This window comes from Myotis davidii, unplaced genomic scaffold, assembly GCF_000327345.1.
Source record: "Myotis davidii unplaced genomic scaffold, ASM32734v1 scaffold944, whole genome shotgun sequence".
Classification (NCBI taxonomy): Eukaryota; Metazoa; Chordata; class Mammalia; order Chiroptera; family Vespertilionidae; genus Myotis; species Myotis davidii.
In genome coordinates, this window is record NW_006296283.1 from 847,573 (window position 1) to 866,138 (window position 18,566).

Here is an 18,566-nt window from a genome sequence, read left to right on the forward strand (position 1 = left end):
CGGCTCTCCCTCTCTGCTCTCCGTCTGGCGACTTGGGGAGCCAAGTCCCCCAAGCCGCTCCACTCTCTGCCAGCTCTCCCGCTCTGCTCTCTGCCCGGCGCCTGCATGTGCAAAGTAACCCATCTTTGTCGGTTAATTTGCATGCTCACGTCTGATTGGCTGGTGAGCGTAGCGGAGGGATGGTTAATTTACATGTTTCTCTTTTATTATATAGGACTAGAGGCCTGGTGCATGAAATTCGGGGCCGGGGGCCCTCAGCTCGGCCTGCACCCTCTTGCAGTCTGGGACCCCTTGGGGGATGTACACCTCCTGGCTTAGGCCCGATACCCTGGTAGTCAAATACCCCTTTCGCAGTCCGGGGCTCTCACAGTCTGGGACCCCTCACTCCTTACCGCCCACCTGCAGCGGAGGCAGAAGAGGCTCCCACCACTAACATTGTGCTCGCCAGCTCGATCCCGGCTTCTGGATGAACGGGGATCCCCCGTGGGAGTGCACTGGCCACCAGGGGGCAGCTCCTGCGTTGAGCATCTGGCCCCTGGTGGTCAGTGCACATCATAGCAACAAATAGTTCTGCGATTCGGTTGAGTTGCATATTAGGATTTTATTATATAGGACTAGAGGCCCAATGCACGAAATGCGTGCGTGGGAGTGAGAGTTTCTGTGTGTGTGTGTGTGTGTGTGGGGCGGGGGGTGGGGGGGGCTGGTCCTCTCACAATCCGGGACAGATGTGAGCCAGATGCCAGTTGGGGGCAGCTCCTGCATTGCGCATCTTCCCCGATGGTCAGTGCTCATCATAGCAACTGGTCGTTCTGCCAGTTGGTCGATTTGCATATTAGGGTTTTATTATACAGGACAGTCACCAAGCTATATATGAATTCCCCAGGATTATTTATTATTTTTAATATTTTTATTGATTTCAGAGAGGAAGGAAAAGGGAGGGATAGAAACATCAGTGATGAGAGAGAATCATTGATTGGCTGTCTCCTGCATGTCCCCCACTGGGAATTAACACACCCACAACCCAGGCATGTACCCTGACCAGGAATCAAACCGGGACCTCCTGGTTCATAGGCTGACACTCAACCTCTGAGCCAAGCCAGCCAGGCAAGATTTATTTATTTTATAACTGGCTGTTTGTATCTTTTTACCAGTGTCACTCATCTCTACCCCATGCTCCCAACAACCCAGCAACCAACAATCTGTTCTCTGTAAGTATGATTTTGTTGTTGGTGGTTTGGACTTTCTTGTTTGTTTGGCTTGGCTGTTTTCTAGATTCCACACATAAGTGAGATCATACTATATTTGTCTTTCTCTGTTTCACTTAGCATAATGCCAACAAGATCCATCTATGTTGCTGAAAACAAATGGCAAGATTTACTTATTTTTATGGATGAATAGTATTTATCCATTCACTGGACACTTAGGTTGCTTTCATGTGTTGGCAACTAAAAATAATGCTACAATGAACATGGGGCTAACATATGTCTTTTCAAGTTATTGCTTTCACTTCATTTGGATAAATACTAGAAGTAGAATTGCTGGATCATATGGTGGTTGTAAATTTTTGAGGAACCTCCATACTGTATTCCATAGTGGCTACACCAACATACATTCCCAAAAACAGTGCACAAAGGTTCTTTTTTCTTCACATTGTTGCCAAAACTTGTTTTTTCTTGTCTTTTTTATAATAGCCATTCTAACAGGTGTGAGGTGGTATTTCATTGTGGTTTTGATTTGTGTTTCCCTAATAACTAGGGGCATGGAACATCACTTCATGTACTACTTGTTGGCTATTTGTATATCTTCTTTGGAGAAATGTCTACTTAAGTCCTTTGCCCATTATTGAATCGTTTGTTTTTATGTTATTAAGTTTAGAGAGTTCTCTATATATTCTAGAAATTAATCCCTTTTGAGTTACATGCTTTGGAAATACTTTCTGCCATTCTGTGATTTGCTTTTTACTCTGTTGATAACATATTTTGATAAACAGAAAGTTTATAATTTTCAGGAATTTCACTTTTAAACACACTGGATTTTAAAACAATTGATCTGGCATACATTTCAGGCAATGCTAATAATGAAAGTCACCTCCACTTTTGGTAGATAATGTTAAGTTTATTTTTATTGATGAGGATTGTGACCCCAAGGTTACACAGCTAATTTCAAGAGAGAAGGTAAGTGAACTCTTAAGCTTATGCTATTGCTATTGCTTGACTGGTTACTCTATCTCTAATCTTTTATATATTTACTACCATTAGTCCTTGGCACATAGTAGGTGCTCAATTGTTTTCTGAATTATTCAAAGCACTGTATCTCTGCTAGGTCATAATACATTCCGTGGTTTCCTATTATCCTTAAATTAAATCAGATGCTAATCTTTTGCCCTACATTCAAAACTCTCTACATTTTATCTTTAACGTATCTACTGGAGCCTTTTTTTGTCATTATTCCTCTTTATAAACTTTCTGTTTTTAACCAAAAGAGTTAACCTATAGTTAATCTTTTATTTTATTTTTATACAATTCCCAAAGCACCTTTTTAAAAAATATATACATTTTATTGATTTTAGAGAGGAAGGGAGAGGGAGAGATAGAAACATCAATGAGGAGAGAGAATCACTGATTGGCTGCTTCCTGCACCCCCCCTACTGGGGATCGAGCCCACAACCCAGGCATGTGCCCTTGGCCAGAACTGAACCTGGGACCCCTCAGTCTGCAAGCCAACGCTCTATCCATTTAGCCAAACCAGCTAGGGCAGCTTTTCTTTTTTTTTTAAACAGAAGAGCTATCTATCCTTTAAAGCAGTGGTTCTCAACCTTCCTAATGCCGTGACCCTTTAATACTGTTGTGGTGACCCCCCATTTCATGTTACAAATTGAACATAATTAAAGCATAGTGATTAATAACAAAAACAATATGTAATTATATATGTGTTTTCTGATGGTCTTAGGCGACCCCTGTGAAAGGGTTGTCCGACTGCCAAAGGGGTCGCGAGCCACAGGTTGAGAACCGCTTCTTTAAAGCCTAATTTTAATCCTATTAGTTTGACAAAGACATTCCGAGACTACCCTAGCCAGTAGGAAGTGATATTGTGTTCTCAATAGCTATTATAATAAAAATTACAGTAACTATTATTCAGCCATAAAAAAAGAATGAAATTTTGCCATTTGCGACAATATGAATGAACCCTGACAACATTACACTAAGTGAAATAAGTGAGACAGAGAAAAAAACAAACAACAAAAAACCAAGATCATAGATATAAAGAACAAATTGGTGATTGCCAGAGGCACAGGTGGTAGTGGGCAAAAAGGATGAAAGCAGTAAAGGTATGAACTTCCAGTTATAAAATAAATAAGTCATGGGGATATAATATACAATATAGTTAATCATGCTATACTGCTTATTTGAAAGTTGCTAAGAGTGATATTAAAAGTCTTCATCGTAAGAAAAAAATTGTCTTATGTATGGTGACAGATGTTAACTGGATACTGTGGTGATCATTTTGCAATATATACAAATTGTGAATCATTGTATTTTACACCTGAAACTAATTTAATGTTGTATATCAACTATGCCTCATTAAAAAAATATCAAAAATCATTAAAAATTTTATTATTATTTTTATATAAAATTAGGAACATTATTAAAACCACCACAACCAAATAAGAAATATGACAATCAGGCATGATCAGTGCAGAAAAGACATAATAATTAATTGATAGATAAATGATGATCTTCCTGATACATTTTTGAGTCCTTAATTACAGTTTGCTCATGCCCAATCACACTGAAGAAAAGCCTAATAGTTGAAAAGTTCCAGCCTCATAACCATAGCTCCTAATCAGCTTTTAAGTGCTGAAATAGTTCATATAAACTGATAACCAACTTATGGTTAAATGTGGGATAAAAAATTATGGTACTTATCCCACAGAATTGGAAGACTAAATGCTAAGAACAATTGCTGCCAAATATTTGAGTAGGAAATTTTATTATTTTTATTTTTTAATTTTCACCCAAGGATTCCTCACTCTCTGGGAGAGAAAGAGAGTCAGTTGTCTTCTAAAAGCGCCCCAACCGGGGACCTAACCTGCAACTTGTTGGTGTCTGGAATGATGGTCCAACCAACTGAGACACCTGGCCAGGGCAAGTGTAGGATATTTTAGTTCAACAAAAAGAGAATATCAATAAAGAGGCAGAAATTATAAAAAGAAACCAAACAAATTCTGGAGCTAAAACACAATAACTGAAATGAAAAATTCACTGAGTTCAACAGCAGATTTGAGCAGGCAGAAGATAGAAACTGCAAATCAAAGTAAGTTGATTGAAATTATCCAGTCTGATGAGCAGAAAGAAAAAAAGAATAAAGAAAAAAATCCACAGAGCTTAAGAGATAAGAGACCTGTGAGATACCAAGTGGATCAACATATACAAAATGGGAGTCCCAAATAAGAGAGAAAAGGAAGAGAATGAATACTGTATAAAATAATGGCCAAGAACTTTCCAAATTTGATAAAAGACATGAATTTACACAGACAGGAAGCTCAATAAAATCCAAGAGATCCACATGAGACATATTGCATTCAAACTGCTGAAAGCCAAAGATACAGAGAGAATCTTGAAATTACCAAGAGAAGCAACTTCTCATGACCAAATTATACTGTGTAGGAAGAGGAATGGGAGTAATTACTTAATGGGTACCAGGTGCTCTTTTGATGGTGATGAAATGTTTGGGAACTTATTAGATGTGGTGGCCACAAAACAATGCAAATGTACTAAATGCCACTGAATTGTACACTTAAAAAAGGTTGATTTTATGTTAGTAATTTCACTTCAATTTTAAAAAACCTAACTTTATTTGCATCACTTAAACAAAATTTTCTAATCATATATTCCCATCTTATTTTTCAGGCATGGGTATTTATTTTGATTTAAGTATTTATATATGTGGAACAAAGATAGAAACTCAAAGGATCCAAAATACATGTATTTTGGAAATACATCCCATCCCTTTTACTCCATTTGCCTTTCCAAAAACTACCAATGTTCTTTATTGTTCTGTATTCTTACAGTAGGAATATAGATTTGCTTTAAATCTATTTGTTTTGGACTATATACACATTCTCAATCTGAGCCATCCTGTTCTCAAATATTGTCTTTCCTCATGTTTTTTATTTTTTTTCATTATAGAGTAAAATTAAATCTAATTCTCACTCTATTTCTCATCTTTTCTCGTATCTTCCACCTTTTTCTGATTTGTTAATATTTACTTTTCTTTTAGCAAACTTCAAGAATTTTTTCTATGTAATATATATATGTATATGTGTGTGTATATATAGATGTATGTACATACATCTATATAAATAAAGCCTAAGTGACTGTTCAACCAGTACTGACCACCAGGGGGCAGACGCTCAACGCGGGAGTGGAAACATGGAACAGACTGATGAATCTCAGCGGGAAGGGGAGGTGTGGGGAGGAGGGGAAGAAATTAACCAAAGATCTTATATGCATACTAGAGGTGGGTCCCTCGGCCTGGTCTGTGGAGATTGGGCCAAATCTATGCACTGGGCATCCAACATCCTCCAAGGGGTCCTGGATTGTGAGAAGGCACAGGCCAGGCTGAGGGACTCCACCAGTGCACAAATCCATGCACCAGGCGTCTAGTATATATATGAAATATTATTGAAAGTATTACATATGTCCCCTTTCTTCCCTATTGACACGTTCTAGCCCATCCCCATCCTCCACCTCCCACCCCAGGCCTTTACCACGTTATTACTGTGTCCATGGGTTATGCATATATGCATACAAGTTCTTTGGTTCATCTCTTCCCACCCACCATCCACTCCGGCCTTCCTGCCGAGAAAAAATATAGAACACTTCACAAATTGCGTGTCATCCTTGCACAGAGGTCATGCTAATCTTCTCTGTATCGTTTCAATTTTAGTATATGTGCTGCCAAAGCATGCACTTTCATATTTATTCTTGTCTATTCAATCTAGTCTGCTGTTGAACCTAACCATTAAAATTTTAATGATTTATTCTTATTTCTAGTTCTTTGGATTTTTTCTAATTGTATCTGAACTTTTTTTGACAAAGTTGTATTTCTTCATAATGGTTTCTATTCTTTCTTTTATTATTTTATATGCTTGTATATACTTTATATATTTACATATATCTTTACTGAAATTTTTAAATAATTACACATTTATTTTAAATCACTTTCAGAGTTGTCTATAGTATCTTTAATTCCTGTGGTGCTATTTTCCAGTTGTATCTGATCATCTTTACTGGCTAGTAATTTAATTATGAAGTCACCTTCATTAGAGACTGTTTTGTCCATATGATCAATGAAGTACAAAAATGTTCTGGGAGTTGTCATTAGACTCTGAAATAATTATGAAGTTTATTCCTAATCTTGGGATTCCTGCACCAAGTGGGTAGTACAAATTTATATTATATATTATGTAGGCTGAGATTTCTGTTTTTCATAGGAACTTTCTTCCCATCCAAAGTCCTGGGCAGATGGGCAAAATTCCTTATAATTTTCACTCATTGGGATGCAGAGTTCTCTCTTAAATAGGTAATTCAGTCTTCTGACAGAAGCTAAGTTCCAGTTTTTCCTTTCTACTGAGTTCTAAGGCTTAGTCCTAGCATGGACATTAAAATTCTAGTATCCAATCCTCAAATCCCATAAATGGTATGAAATTCCCATAGAATTCCAGTGTATCAGCTCCTGTTCTGGCCTTGAGTTACTTCTCCTTCGCTTTTTATCTCCTTTTTTTTTTTTAAATCTGAAGCTTGGATGCTTATTGAAAAAGCTTTAATGACATTCTACACTTTAGTTTGTTGGTACGGGGGAAGCCATCCAACAGGGACTTAGCCCACTATGTTACCCAAAGCCCCTTATTACAGTTTTTAAAACAAGTAAACTGTTGTAGGGTGTACCTGATAAGTCTATTGACAATCCACTAAGTATACAAAACAGTGAAAAGAGTCTCAAGATGCAGATATACACAAAACTACTATCACACAATTCTCCTTAATTCACTCAACTACTTAACAAGTTACAGGCATAGTGCTAGGGACCACAGTGTAGTAGAAACAGACATATGTATACCAAGAAGCCTGGATGACTAGCATAAGGGTGTTGCCATAAATATTACAGAGGTTGCCGAAACCGGTTTGGCTCAGTGGATAGAGGGGACTGAAAGGTCCCAGGTTCGATTCCGGTCAAGGGCATGTACCTGGGTTGCGGGCACATCCCCAGTAGGAGATGTGCAGGAGGCAGCTGATCGATGTTCCTCTCTCATCGATGTTTCTAACTCTCTATCTCTCTCCCTTCCTTTTTGTAAAAAATCAATAAAATATATTTAAAAAAAAATATTACAGAGGTTGAGTAGAAAATAGAATTTGCAGTGGGGGGAAATTTTGTTGGCTTTTCAACATGTTGGTCTTAAGCATCCAAGAGCACACTCAAATGACTACATCCAGGAGATATAAGACTTATGCTTCTAAGATCTTGGATTAATGAGCTCAGTAGTATTAATTAAAGAAAGTAATAAATAATCAATATACACTAGAGAGACAATTTTTTAAAATCCAATTCCTTCACAATAAAAAATTTACACCACATAATTTATACTAATTTCCTCTCTAAGTACAAATAGATACTGAGTACAAAAAGAGACCTGAGATTCCAGAGGCATACTCCAACTCTTACCTTAAAACTCTTTATAATAGGCAACAGGGAATTTCTGCATTTGACCTATCTATATTCCTGAAAGAAATAATAGGACTACCTGTTTTGGCTTTTCAATTTCTGATGCTATGGGAAATGAAATTATGTAGTGATAATGTTCAAAATACAGTGTGCATTTGATACAATAGTTTCATAGGTGCAACAAAAACTGCCTAATACTGCTTAATAAAATAATGGGTAGAGCTTCTCAGTAAATTTCAACTTCATTTTAACCACTAGAGGGCTCCCTTATCATCACTTGATTTCTGATCCCTTAGCCACTCAAATTTTAGAAACACCAAGTACAATGACTTAAAATAACTGCGTTTATTCTGCAATAACATCTCTTAAAAATATATATATATATATACACATACATACATATGTGTATATATATATAGTTTTATTGATTTTAGAGAAGAAGGGAGAAGGGAGAAGGAGAGACAGAAGCATCAATGATGAGAGAGAATCACCGACTGGCTGCCTCCTACATACCCCACACTGGGGACTGAGCCCGCAACCCGGGCGTGTGCCATGACCTCCTTGGGTCAACGCTCAACCACCGAGCCATGCTGGCTGGGCAATAACATCTCATTTTAATACTTACCAATAAATAATTATTAAATCACTTTATACATCAGAAGACTCTGTGGGCAGAAAAATGTGCTAATGTACTAACAGTTGAAGGGACAGTTCCCTCCTAAGGCAACAAAAGTAGGACTGATAAGGCCTAAAATAAGAAAACTCAAGTTTTCTCATAGTTCTTGGTCAGCTTTTATATTGATGGACTTACGTTTTAAGTGTTCCAGATGTCATAAGTTCTGTCACCAAAACAATGCACTTCTTTCCTTTTACTGTGGATTCCCAGGAATCATAGAATCGAACAATATTGGGATGCTGAAGACCCTTTAACATTTCAGCCTCTTCTTTAAATCTCTGTCTCTCAGACTTTGTTAACTTTCGATCCTACAATCAAAAACGAAAACAGAATGTAGTTTAAAATAATAAAACACCAAATTACAGTTAAATTTAGATGGTAAACATGTACTAAGTTATAATGATCAACAGTGTTAAAATAGGAACACTATAACAAGTTTACTAATAACTAATACTTTCATCAGTCTAGCATATGAGTGTGGAAACAGGCTAAAGTATGTTTAAGAAAACTTTGGATTATAAAGTCATACTTAAGATTATTTTAGTATCAGTATTATTAAATATGCCTCAAATACAGTCTCATTTTGTATGTGAGTTAACTTACTACTTCTAAAATAAGTCATCTATTGCTAGAAATGTGCAATTTAACAACAGGAAACAAGTATGGGCTTTAGAGGTAGAAAGATCTAAATATAAATCCTAGTTCTGTCTTTGCTTTGGTTAGAATTCCCTTTATGCATATATACCTTCAACTCACAGGACTGTTGTAAGAATTAAATAATTTACTAGGTATACTTTTATCACATATTTAAAGCATCTGGCACTTCACAGGTTAATTCCTGTCTGAGATAAACTGGGGAAAAGCACTTAATTCGTTGTTTTCCCTTAACAAGGTCCTATATATACACAAACTCTTAATTGTCCTGCAAATTTAAATTGAAACTATCTTTCTCACATTAATATTCTGTCAAAACAAGTAATACATATTTTAACAAAATATTTTAAGTATACAATAAAGTAATGAGTCCATCATACAGTTAAATAATTAAACATCACAAACATAATTTAAAGCCCTCTGTGCAATTAGGTTGCCCTTCCCATCACAATTCCTTACCCTTGAATAACCACTACCCTGAATTTGAACATACCATTCCTATATGCGTTTTTAGACTTTATTTTTTAAAAATATATTTTTATTGATTTCAGAGAGGAAGGGAGAGGGAGAGAGAGAACATCAATAATAAGAGAGAATCATTGATCGGCTGCCTCCTGCATGCCCTTAACTGGGGACTGAGCCCGAAACCCAGGTATATGCCCTTGACCGGAATTGAACCCATGACCCTTCAGTCCATAGGTTGACGCTCTATCCACTGAGCCAAACTGGCTAGGGCTGCGTTTTTACACTTTATATGAAATGTTAAAATTTCATAAAATGATGATATACAGTATGTTTTTGGAAGTTTGCTTCTTTTTCACTCAATATTGAGATAATCTTTGATGGCATATAAGGAGATATGACAAGATATCTACCTTATTATTATAACTTGTCTCCATTCATTATCACTGCTTTACAGTTATCCTTTGTCTGACTATACAGGATGGGGCAAAAGTAAGTTTACAGTTGTTAATATGAAAATTAATACAATAATTAATAATAATACAAGAATAAACTGTTTTCTGTACTCACAACTGTAAACCTACTTTTGCCACATCCTGTATTACAATTTATAAAATCTCCTATTAATGAATCTTTAAGTTATTCCCCATTTTTTGTTACTACTATCTATAGCTGGGGTGACCAGGTTGGGGGGGTAGTCAGGGGCAATCAGGTCAGCAGGCTGAGGTGGTTAGGGGTGATAAGGCTGGCAGGGGAGCCAGTTAGGGGCAATTAGGCAGGCAGGCGAGCAGTACAATTTATAAAATCTCCTATTAATGAATCTTTAAGTTATTCCCCATTTTTTGTTACTACTATCTATATATATAAAGAGCCAGGGGCCATCACATCCGAAACAACCGAACGGACGACCGAACAGGCTGAGTGGGACGAAAAGGCCGGTGGGGGGCAGTGAGGGGGCGACCAAATGACCGAACAGCAGGCTGTGTGGGGTGACCAGGACGGCAGGGGGGTTAGTGAGGGACGACCAAACAACTGAGCAGCAGGGTGTGTGGAGCAACCAGGCCAGCAGTGAGGGGTGACCAGGCTGGTAGGGGGGCAGTGGGGGCGACCATGTTGGTAGAGGGGGCAGTTGGGGGTGATCAGGCCAGCACGAGGGGCAGTTTGGGGCGATCAGGTCAGCAGGCAGAGGTGGTAAGGGGCAATCAGGCAGGTAGGCAGGTGATCAGTTAGGAGCCAGCGGTCCTGGATTATGATGGTTGTCCTGGATTGGAGAGGGTGCAGGCTGGGCTGTTCTAATACTGTAATAATAGTGTTGTAATGTTAATCTTGGACATACATTTAAGGGTATTAATAGGACACGTGTTCTTTTTTATTTTTTAATTGATTTTAGAGAGAGAGGAAGGGAGAGAAAGAGAAAGAGGGAGAGAAACATTGATTTATTGTTCCACTTATTTATACATTCACTGGTTGACTCTTTTAAATGCTCTGATCAGGGATTGGATCTGCAATCTTAGCATTATCAGGATGAAACTCTAACCAACTGAACTACCTGGCCAAGGCAGAACACTCAATTCTTAAACTTAGGGTCCACAAAACCCTTTAAGGAAGATTTGTGAATATGTGTGAAAACAAACAAATATTTTTCATTTACCATGAATTGAAATTTAATATCTCCTTGAATTATTAATGTGTACACCTAATAGCATAATAGTAATTGTGATTTTTGTCACCAACAGACCTAGATTATTTTCATATCACCTAACAGTAGATGCAGATTATCTCAAAATAGCATTTACACAAATCATTATTTTTAAATTATGATAGCTATTAGACTTTCAGGCTTCATTATTATATATTACATATATAATAATGTATAATATATCACAAATTTAAAATTTTGATAAATATTCAATATTAGTTTTCATTATAATCCAATGTATCTATATTAATAAAAGGGTAATATGCTAATTAGACCAGGAGACCTTCTGGACAAAGCCATGGTGGCGGGGCCGAGGCAGAGGTGGTTAAGGGTGATCAGGCCAAGAGGGGAGGGCAGTTGGGGTGATCAGGCCGACGGGGGTGGGCAGTTGGGAGCAAGCAGGCCGGCAGGAGGGAGCATTTAGTTTTAATCACAATGCATTTTCATTCCTTGAAGCTCTATTTGGGTCTTTATCAAATCAATCATTCACTACTTCTTCCAACACCATCTTGATTTTTGTTGTTTTAGTTAGTTTCTAGTCCTTTTCCTGGTAATATAACTTACTTTACAGACTCAATTCACTGCCACTTTTATCTGATCTAATTAGATCCCCCACTGGGGATCTAATTTTGCTATTGTTTTGGCTGCTGATATTCACTTCTGTTGGTTTTTTTCACTCTTTCCTCCTAGTTGTAGGACTTCCACTCAGCCAGCGTTCCTGTGGGTCTGGGTGATGTCCCTTCCGTCTTTTAGTTTCACTTTTGAAGTGGTTGTTCGAGGCGGCAAACTCCGGCGTTAACCTATGCCGCCATCTTGGTTCTCCCCATCTTGATTTTTGTTGTTTTAGTTAGTTTCTAGTCCTTTTCCTGGTAATATAACTTACTTTACAGACTCAATTCACTGCCACTTTTATCTGATCTAATTAGATCCCCCACTGGGGATCTAATTTTGCTATTGTTTTGGCTGCTGATATTCACTTCTGTTGGTTTTTTTCTTTATGTGGTTATTTCAAATTGTGATGTTTGTTGGAATCTCCTCAGTTGCGAGTGTATCTCACAATCTCTAGTCTGTTTTTCATTTCATTTCATTTTCCTCTTCAAAGAACAACTTTATTGGATCTCAATTCCAATAACTGCTTGGCCTTGAGATTTCATCTATCCTCAGATAGACAGTACAACTATGCCCCTTAGTTAACAGATTGGCAACTGTCCGAAAAAAGTCCTAGTGTCAATTCACACTTTTCTTGCTCTGATTTTACATTTCTTCTTAGTTTTCAGACCTTGGAAATTACCCTTACATTGTAACAAACTCAGCTATGCACTGAAGGTAATAGGTTTTTGTTGTTCTGTTCATCAAAATTTTCAAAATATCTCATGTTTTACAATAAGAAGTTTTCAGCTTGTTTGCTTTTCCCTTTACTGACAATAGGGTTTCCCAAGATGTTTTTTTTTTAAATCTCATTCACTATACATTCTTTTTTACAAAAAATGTATTTTTTTATTGATTTCAGAGAGGAAGGGAGAGGGAGAGAGAGAAACATCAATGATGAGAGAGAATCATTGATTGGCTGCCTCCTGCATGCCCCTACTGGGGATCAGGCCCACAACCCGGTATATGCCCTTGGCCAGAATCAAACCTGGGACCCTTCAGTCCACAGGCCAACGCTCTATCCACTGAGTCAAACCGGTCAGGGCTCACTACACATTCTTAAATGTTCCTCATTTAGGGGAAATTTATATAGAAAAAAGAAAAATCTAGATCTATTGTTGATTCTCTTATCTATTACTGACCCTACCAAGAAGACTTATTTTAGCTGTAGCTGGTTTGGCTCAGTGGATAGAGCATCAGCTTGCAGATTGAAGGGTTCTGGGTTGGTTTCTGGTCATGGGCACATGCCTGGGTTGTGGGCCAATCCCCAGAAGGGGGTGTGCAGGAGGTAGGTGATAAATGATTCTCTCTCATCATCGATGTTTCCATCTCTCTCTCCCTCTCCCATCCTTTCTGAAATCAATAAAAATATATATTTTTTTAAAAGAAAACTTATTTTAAATCAAATGAAGTATATTCCACATATCGTTAAGTGATATTTAATTCTTATAACTTAATATACAGTCTACCTATCTGATTGTCTTGGTAAGAATTCTTATATAGCATGCAACATTCACTGTAGTTTTAGCAATTTTTGTACACTTTCATAAATGTTTGCTTAAATTGTAAATAATATTTGGGTACTCTATGTCAGGCAACAGGATATGGTGAGCATCAGAGACAAGATTTCTGGTATCCTAGACCTTACAGTGTTAAGAGGCAGAGGCATTAATTTTATTAAGTATGATGAAGAGAAAAGCATTGGGTACTTTGAGAGCATATCATAAAACACTCAATTCTTTGTTCACAAGTATGTATTAACTAGAGTTAGCCATGTAAGGAAAGAACCACTATCAGCAGGCTAATCCAAGGATTAAGTGAAATCCTGGGTATAAAAGTATCCATAGTTCTTGTCATATAATATTTGAAATGCTTAAGACCTTTTGCTAAAGGTAAACCTGGGAATATAGGATGCAGATTGGAAGAGTGAAGACTCAAAACATTAGTAACAGTGAGCTAGAAAATTTAAATTTAGCTATTTAAATGTGTGTTTTCACTCATAGTTTAGAACTAACTGCTGGAAAAAATATCAGATCACTGTAGCTGAATCTTTGAATATATATTATACAGAATAAGGTAGAGTATGGTTCTTAACGGAGCAGCTTAAATAAATTATGTAAATACACATATCCACTGTTGTACAAACAGAAAGTTAACAAAATTTTAAGTCTGAATAATATTCTGTTTAGGGCCTTTACACAATCCCTTATATAGTTTAAAAGACCTACAAACCTTCAATTGTAAATGTTTTCTCTCAACTGCTATATGTAACCTTAGAAAGAAACAGTCACTAGATGTGAACTAACACTGTAGCATAAACCATTCTATAGTTACTTAAATTTTAATTATAATTTAAAATATACTAAAAGATATCTACAATTCCAAATTTTTAACAATGTTCTAAAGTGCACAAGCCTTGTAAATTCTCTGATGAAAACTTACTTGAAGTAATTTATTTATGTCTTTCTCTATTACCACTATCCTATTTCAAGCCATCATTATCTCTTCTAGAATCCTGCAATAACCTACTAAGTCGTTTCCAAAAATCTAATCTTTCCCTGTACAGTATATTTTCCACTTTGTCCATATACAGCCAGAATATTTTATATCATTTTAATCAATTCTAAGGTATGCCAACTAATTCTTAGAAATACAACTTTTCCTATTTTTAACTTCTCTAAAATTAGAATGTCATACTATTAGAGGAATTTTAGATTCAATGAAATCATGTATACCATAACTCTGTTTAAAACTCTTTAATAAATAGCTTTCTACAGCCTTTAGGATAAAGGTGAAAATCACTGTGACATACGTGATCCCACATTATATGGTTTTGCCCACTCTTCTAGCCTAATCTCGTCGCTCTGATCTTTTCCATTCTGAAACATGCCACACTTCTTTCAACTCATGCCCTTTAAACATACTGTTCCTTCAATCTGGGATGCCCCTCTGTCCATCTTTAGTTGCCTAGTTAATGCCCAGTCATCATTCAAGGATCAATTCATTTCCTCAGGAACACCTTCCCTGACTGCCCCTCAATGTAGGTTAAATCATCCCCCTTCCACACTAATATATGTTTTTATAAACAATGCATATACCTCTTTTATAGCATTTAATCCTATATAATAAGAGCCTAATATAAGTGTCCAGTCACCCAGTTGGCCGTTCAACCAATCAGAGTAATATACTAATGATATGCTAAGGCTGTTCAACCACTCACTATGACGTGCACTGACCACCAGGGGGCAGATAGTTGACCACTTGACCAGTCGCTATGATGTGCACTGACCATCAAGGGGCAAACGCTCTGACCAGTAGGTTAGCTTGCTGCTGGGGTCCAACTGATCAGGACTGAGCGAGACAGGCAGGACACACCCTGGAGCCCTCCTGTGGTTCCTTCCCAGCTGGCCAACCTCCCGTATCCCTCCCCGGCCCCAATGATGCACCAGTGGGGTCCCTTTGGTCTGGCCTGCACCATCTTGCAATCTGGGACCCCTCGGGGGGATGTCGGAGAGCCGGTTTCGCGTCGATCCCACAGGCCAGGCTGAGGAACCCCACTGGTGCATGAATTCATGCACCAGGTCTCTAGTCACAAAAAATATTATATTGAAACTTATTCTAAAAGCAGTGATGAATGCTTTTCAGTGTTCCATCTTTAGCATCTAGTATAAGGACCTGTTCAATAACCATGTGTTGAATGAATCTATGAATGTGTTTTCCAAATAAAAAAGAGTTTATGTATGTATTTAACAAGCAGTTAGCATTCCCCCAGGGACAAAAGAAATTAAAAGAAAGGTGAGAATTGAAATTTGGTCTCTGACTGTTGGTAAATCTAACACAAGGCAAACACAATGACCAATTTGCAAAAGTCAAAGCTGTTAACTACCATTGTAAAAGTGATGCCAACTACTTACGTATAGCAAAGTATAAAGAGGAAAAATAAACAGGGACTTCTTCCTCACCAAAAATCTACAACCATTTTTTCTTGAGAATACACTAAATAGCAATTTTAAAACTCTATCGAAGTGAGATGAACTTTTATCTAATTTTGGATAGAAGCCATCTCTACTGTAAATAGAAACTATTTTATATATCATAGATTTTTATCCTCCTTGAAATTATTTATGATTTTAAGGGGTCTGAGAAACTTGCTTAAATCTTTATTAAAAATATTTTTAAAGGGAAAAAATATAGTTAGATGAGTACGGATTATCAACTAAATGGGGACAATAACACAAATAATTTGGTGCTTCTTTCAATAACTTGTCAACATCTCAGAGAAGTACATTATTTTAACACCCCAAAATTTTTAAGATAATAGTAAAATAGATGAAAATTAACATAAGCACCCAAACCATTTAGAACAACTGGAGTTTTAAAAAATTTGCCAAGTGTTTACCATTTATTAGCTGGCTGTTTTACTTCTGTTCTCATTAATTCTCAAAAAAAAAAACCCGTGAGAGTGGAAATATTACTTTCTTTTGACATAGGAACAGACAAAAAAAAATTAGTATCTCCCTCAAAGTTACATGAAAAGCAGAATCAAGGGTGAGGGCATGTGCTGGGGGTTGGGAGCGGCCAGGGAGAGGTCAATGGGGGAAAAAGGAGACTCATGTAATACTTTAAACAATAAAGAATTTAAATTAACAACAACAACAACAAAAAGCAGAACCAAAAATTAAATGAAGGTTTGATTTAAAGCTCATGTTCTATTCACTATACAAGAAGACAAATGTATGTTAAAAATTTGTAAAGCTTTTAAAACAATTTTCTTCTCAGAAAAGCCCTGTTGATATTTTGATTATTAACTAGGAATCATTGAAAAGGACTAAGTACTTTACTAAATTACTGAAGGTAAAATAAAAGGAATACACATTGTTTAAATATTAACAACTGTCAATCAAATTATCATGAAGACTATGATATCAAATGAGATTTAGAACAGATTAGCCATTACTGGTTTTTAGTAGTTCTCCCCAGCATTAACAAACTGGATATTCCTGGGGGCTTGCAACACTATTCCAATTGCAGCATTCATTAACTTCAGTGCAGCTAGAGCTAATGCAGCTAACCCACTCTATTCATTTCATTCATTTCTTTCCACCTACATAAAATTGTTTTGACAAGCTAAATGAACAAAACCAAGGATCATTGTCACATGAACTTCCATAACATGCACAGTTCCAGGCTGCTTCGAGTTAGAGGGGGGAGCTGGGCAACAACTGAAACAATTGTTCATCTCAGTACCATCAAATAACAGTGCTCATTGGATTTGATGATGCAATTTCTTCTTGGGTAAGAAACACAATGGTGATATTTGGTACAATGGCCTTAGAGCAACTTACACATCTTCAGTTCCTTGTTTTTAATGTTATTTTATTTTAAATATCCCCTAGAGGCATTTTCTCTTTACCCCTAAATTTCATTATTTTCTTAACAATTTTATGCCGTCCTATTGCTTATTTTATTAGACCCAGAAGCAAACCTTCCAAATAAATTGTGATTGAAACAATGAGATTGGTTTTTATTAATTAAACCTGAAATATTCACTTAATTAGCTAACAGCTATACATAAAAAAATATCTGGCCCTCAAGTCCTATTAACATTTAAATGTCATTAGCACTTTATTTTTAGCAATATTCAAAGTTCTACTGCTAAATTAAGACCTTATAGGATAAGTCTACATATCAAAATATGGGTGGAGATAAGTGCCTGGAATTTCTTGATTAAAATATTTAGGCCAATATTGGAGTCCTCCCTTCTTATCGTTTTCTACACCACACTGACTTAGCAAAGACCTGGTTACCTATTCTATCTTTTAAAGTGAAACAAATTGCTGGGTGTTGGGGTACAAAAGTAAAAACTTGTCATCAGGGAGGGAGAACAGCAACTTAAAACACTGCTTTCCAATGAAACATAGATTTCAGTTACAATTTACAGAAAAAATATTTTTAAAGAATTATTCTGTATTTTTTTAAAAAGTAATTGCAAAAATTACTTAAGTCTGGCTTATCTCTCTTTCACAGGCCTACATAGTTTATAACAATTTTAATATCATACTACTTTTTGAACTTCTAAATATGTCTATCTACTAAATATATTGCATTTTCATCTATAGGTAACTTTTTTCTTTTGAAAATTCCAGAATAACTAGAGATTAAAGGCCTGGGGAAATAAATAATAGAAACAAAATAAATGATTCTCATGTAAAAACTCAACTGTTAACAACAACAAAATGTTTTGACAGGTTTTTAAGGTGTTTTGAAATATAATATAAAAATTAACATGGATGTTATATGGCCAAACCAACAGAGTAAACTGCTAATAAAAATTTCTTTATGATCTTCCTATCTGGTACCCTTAAGGAGAGGAACTGGATCTATCCCACAGAGAAGAGAGTCTATATCAATTTTCCTCAATAGGTCAATAGATATCATTATGGGGGTGGGAGGAGCAATGGGACATTTAAAAAAAATGACATTGTGTACCTTGCTTCTCCATGGACTCTTCTAAGAACTACTCTGAAATAGTACTAGTTTCAAAAGAACAAAAACAGCCGAAACCGGTTTAGCTCAGTGGATAGAGCGTCGGCCTGCGCACTGAAAGGTCCCAGGTTCGATTCCGGTCAAGGGCATGTACCTGGGTTGCAGGCACATCCCCAGTGGGGGATGTGCAGGAGGCAGCTGGTCGATGTTTCTCTC

General features: G+C 36.7%; 1 protein-coding gene across 6 annotated transcripts in view; it reads right to left on the bottom strand.

Moving 5' to 3' along the window:
* Nucleotides 1-18,566, bottom strand: part of WNK1 (WNK lysine deficient protein kinase 1) — a 144,641-nt gene that overhangs the window by 93,879 nt on the left and 32,196 nt on the right. For all 6 annotated transcript variants that reach the window (XM_006771303.2, XM_006771301.2, XM_006771299.2 and 3 more), the window contains exon 2: nt 8,537-8,709. In XM_006771303.2, the coding sequence (XP_006771366.1) occupies nt 8,537-8,709 (173 nt within the window). The remainder of the gene's footprint in view (nt 1-8,536; nt 8,710-18,566) is intronic.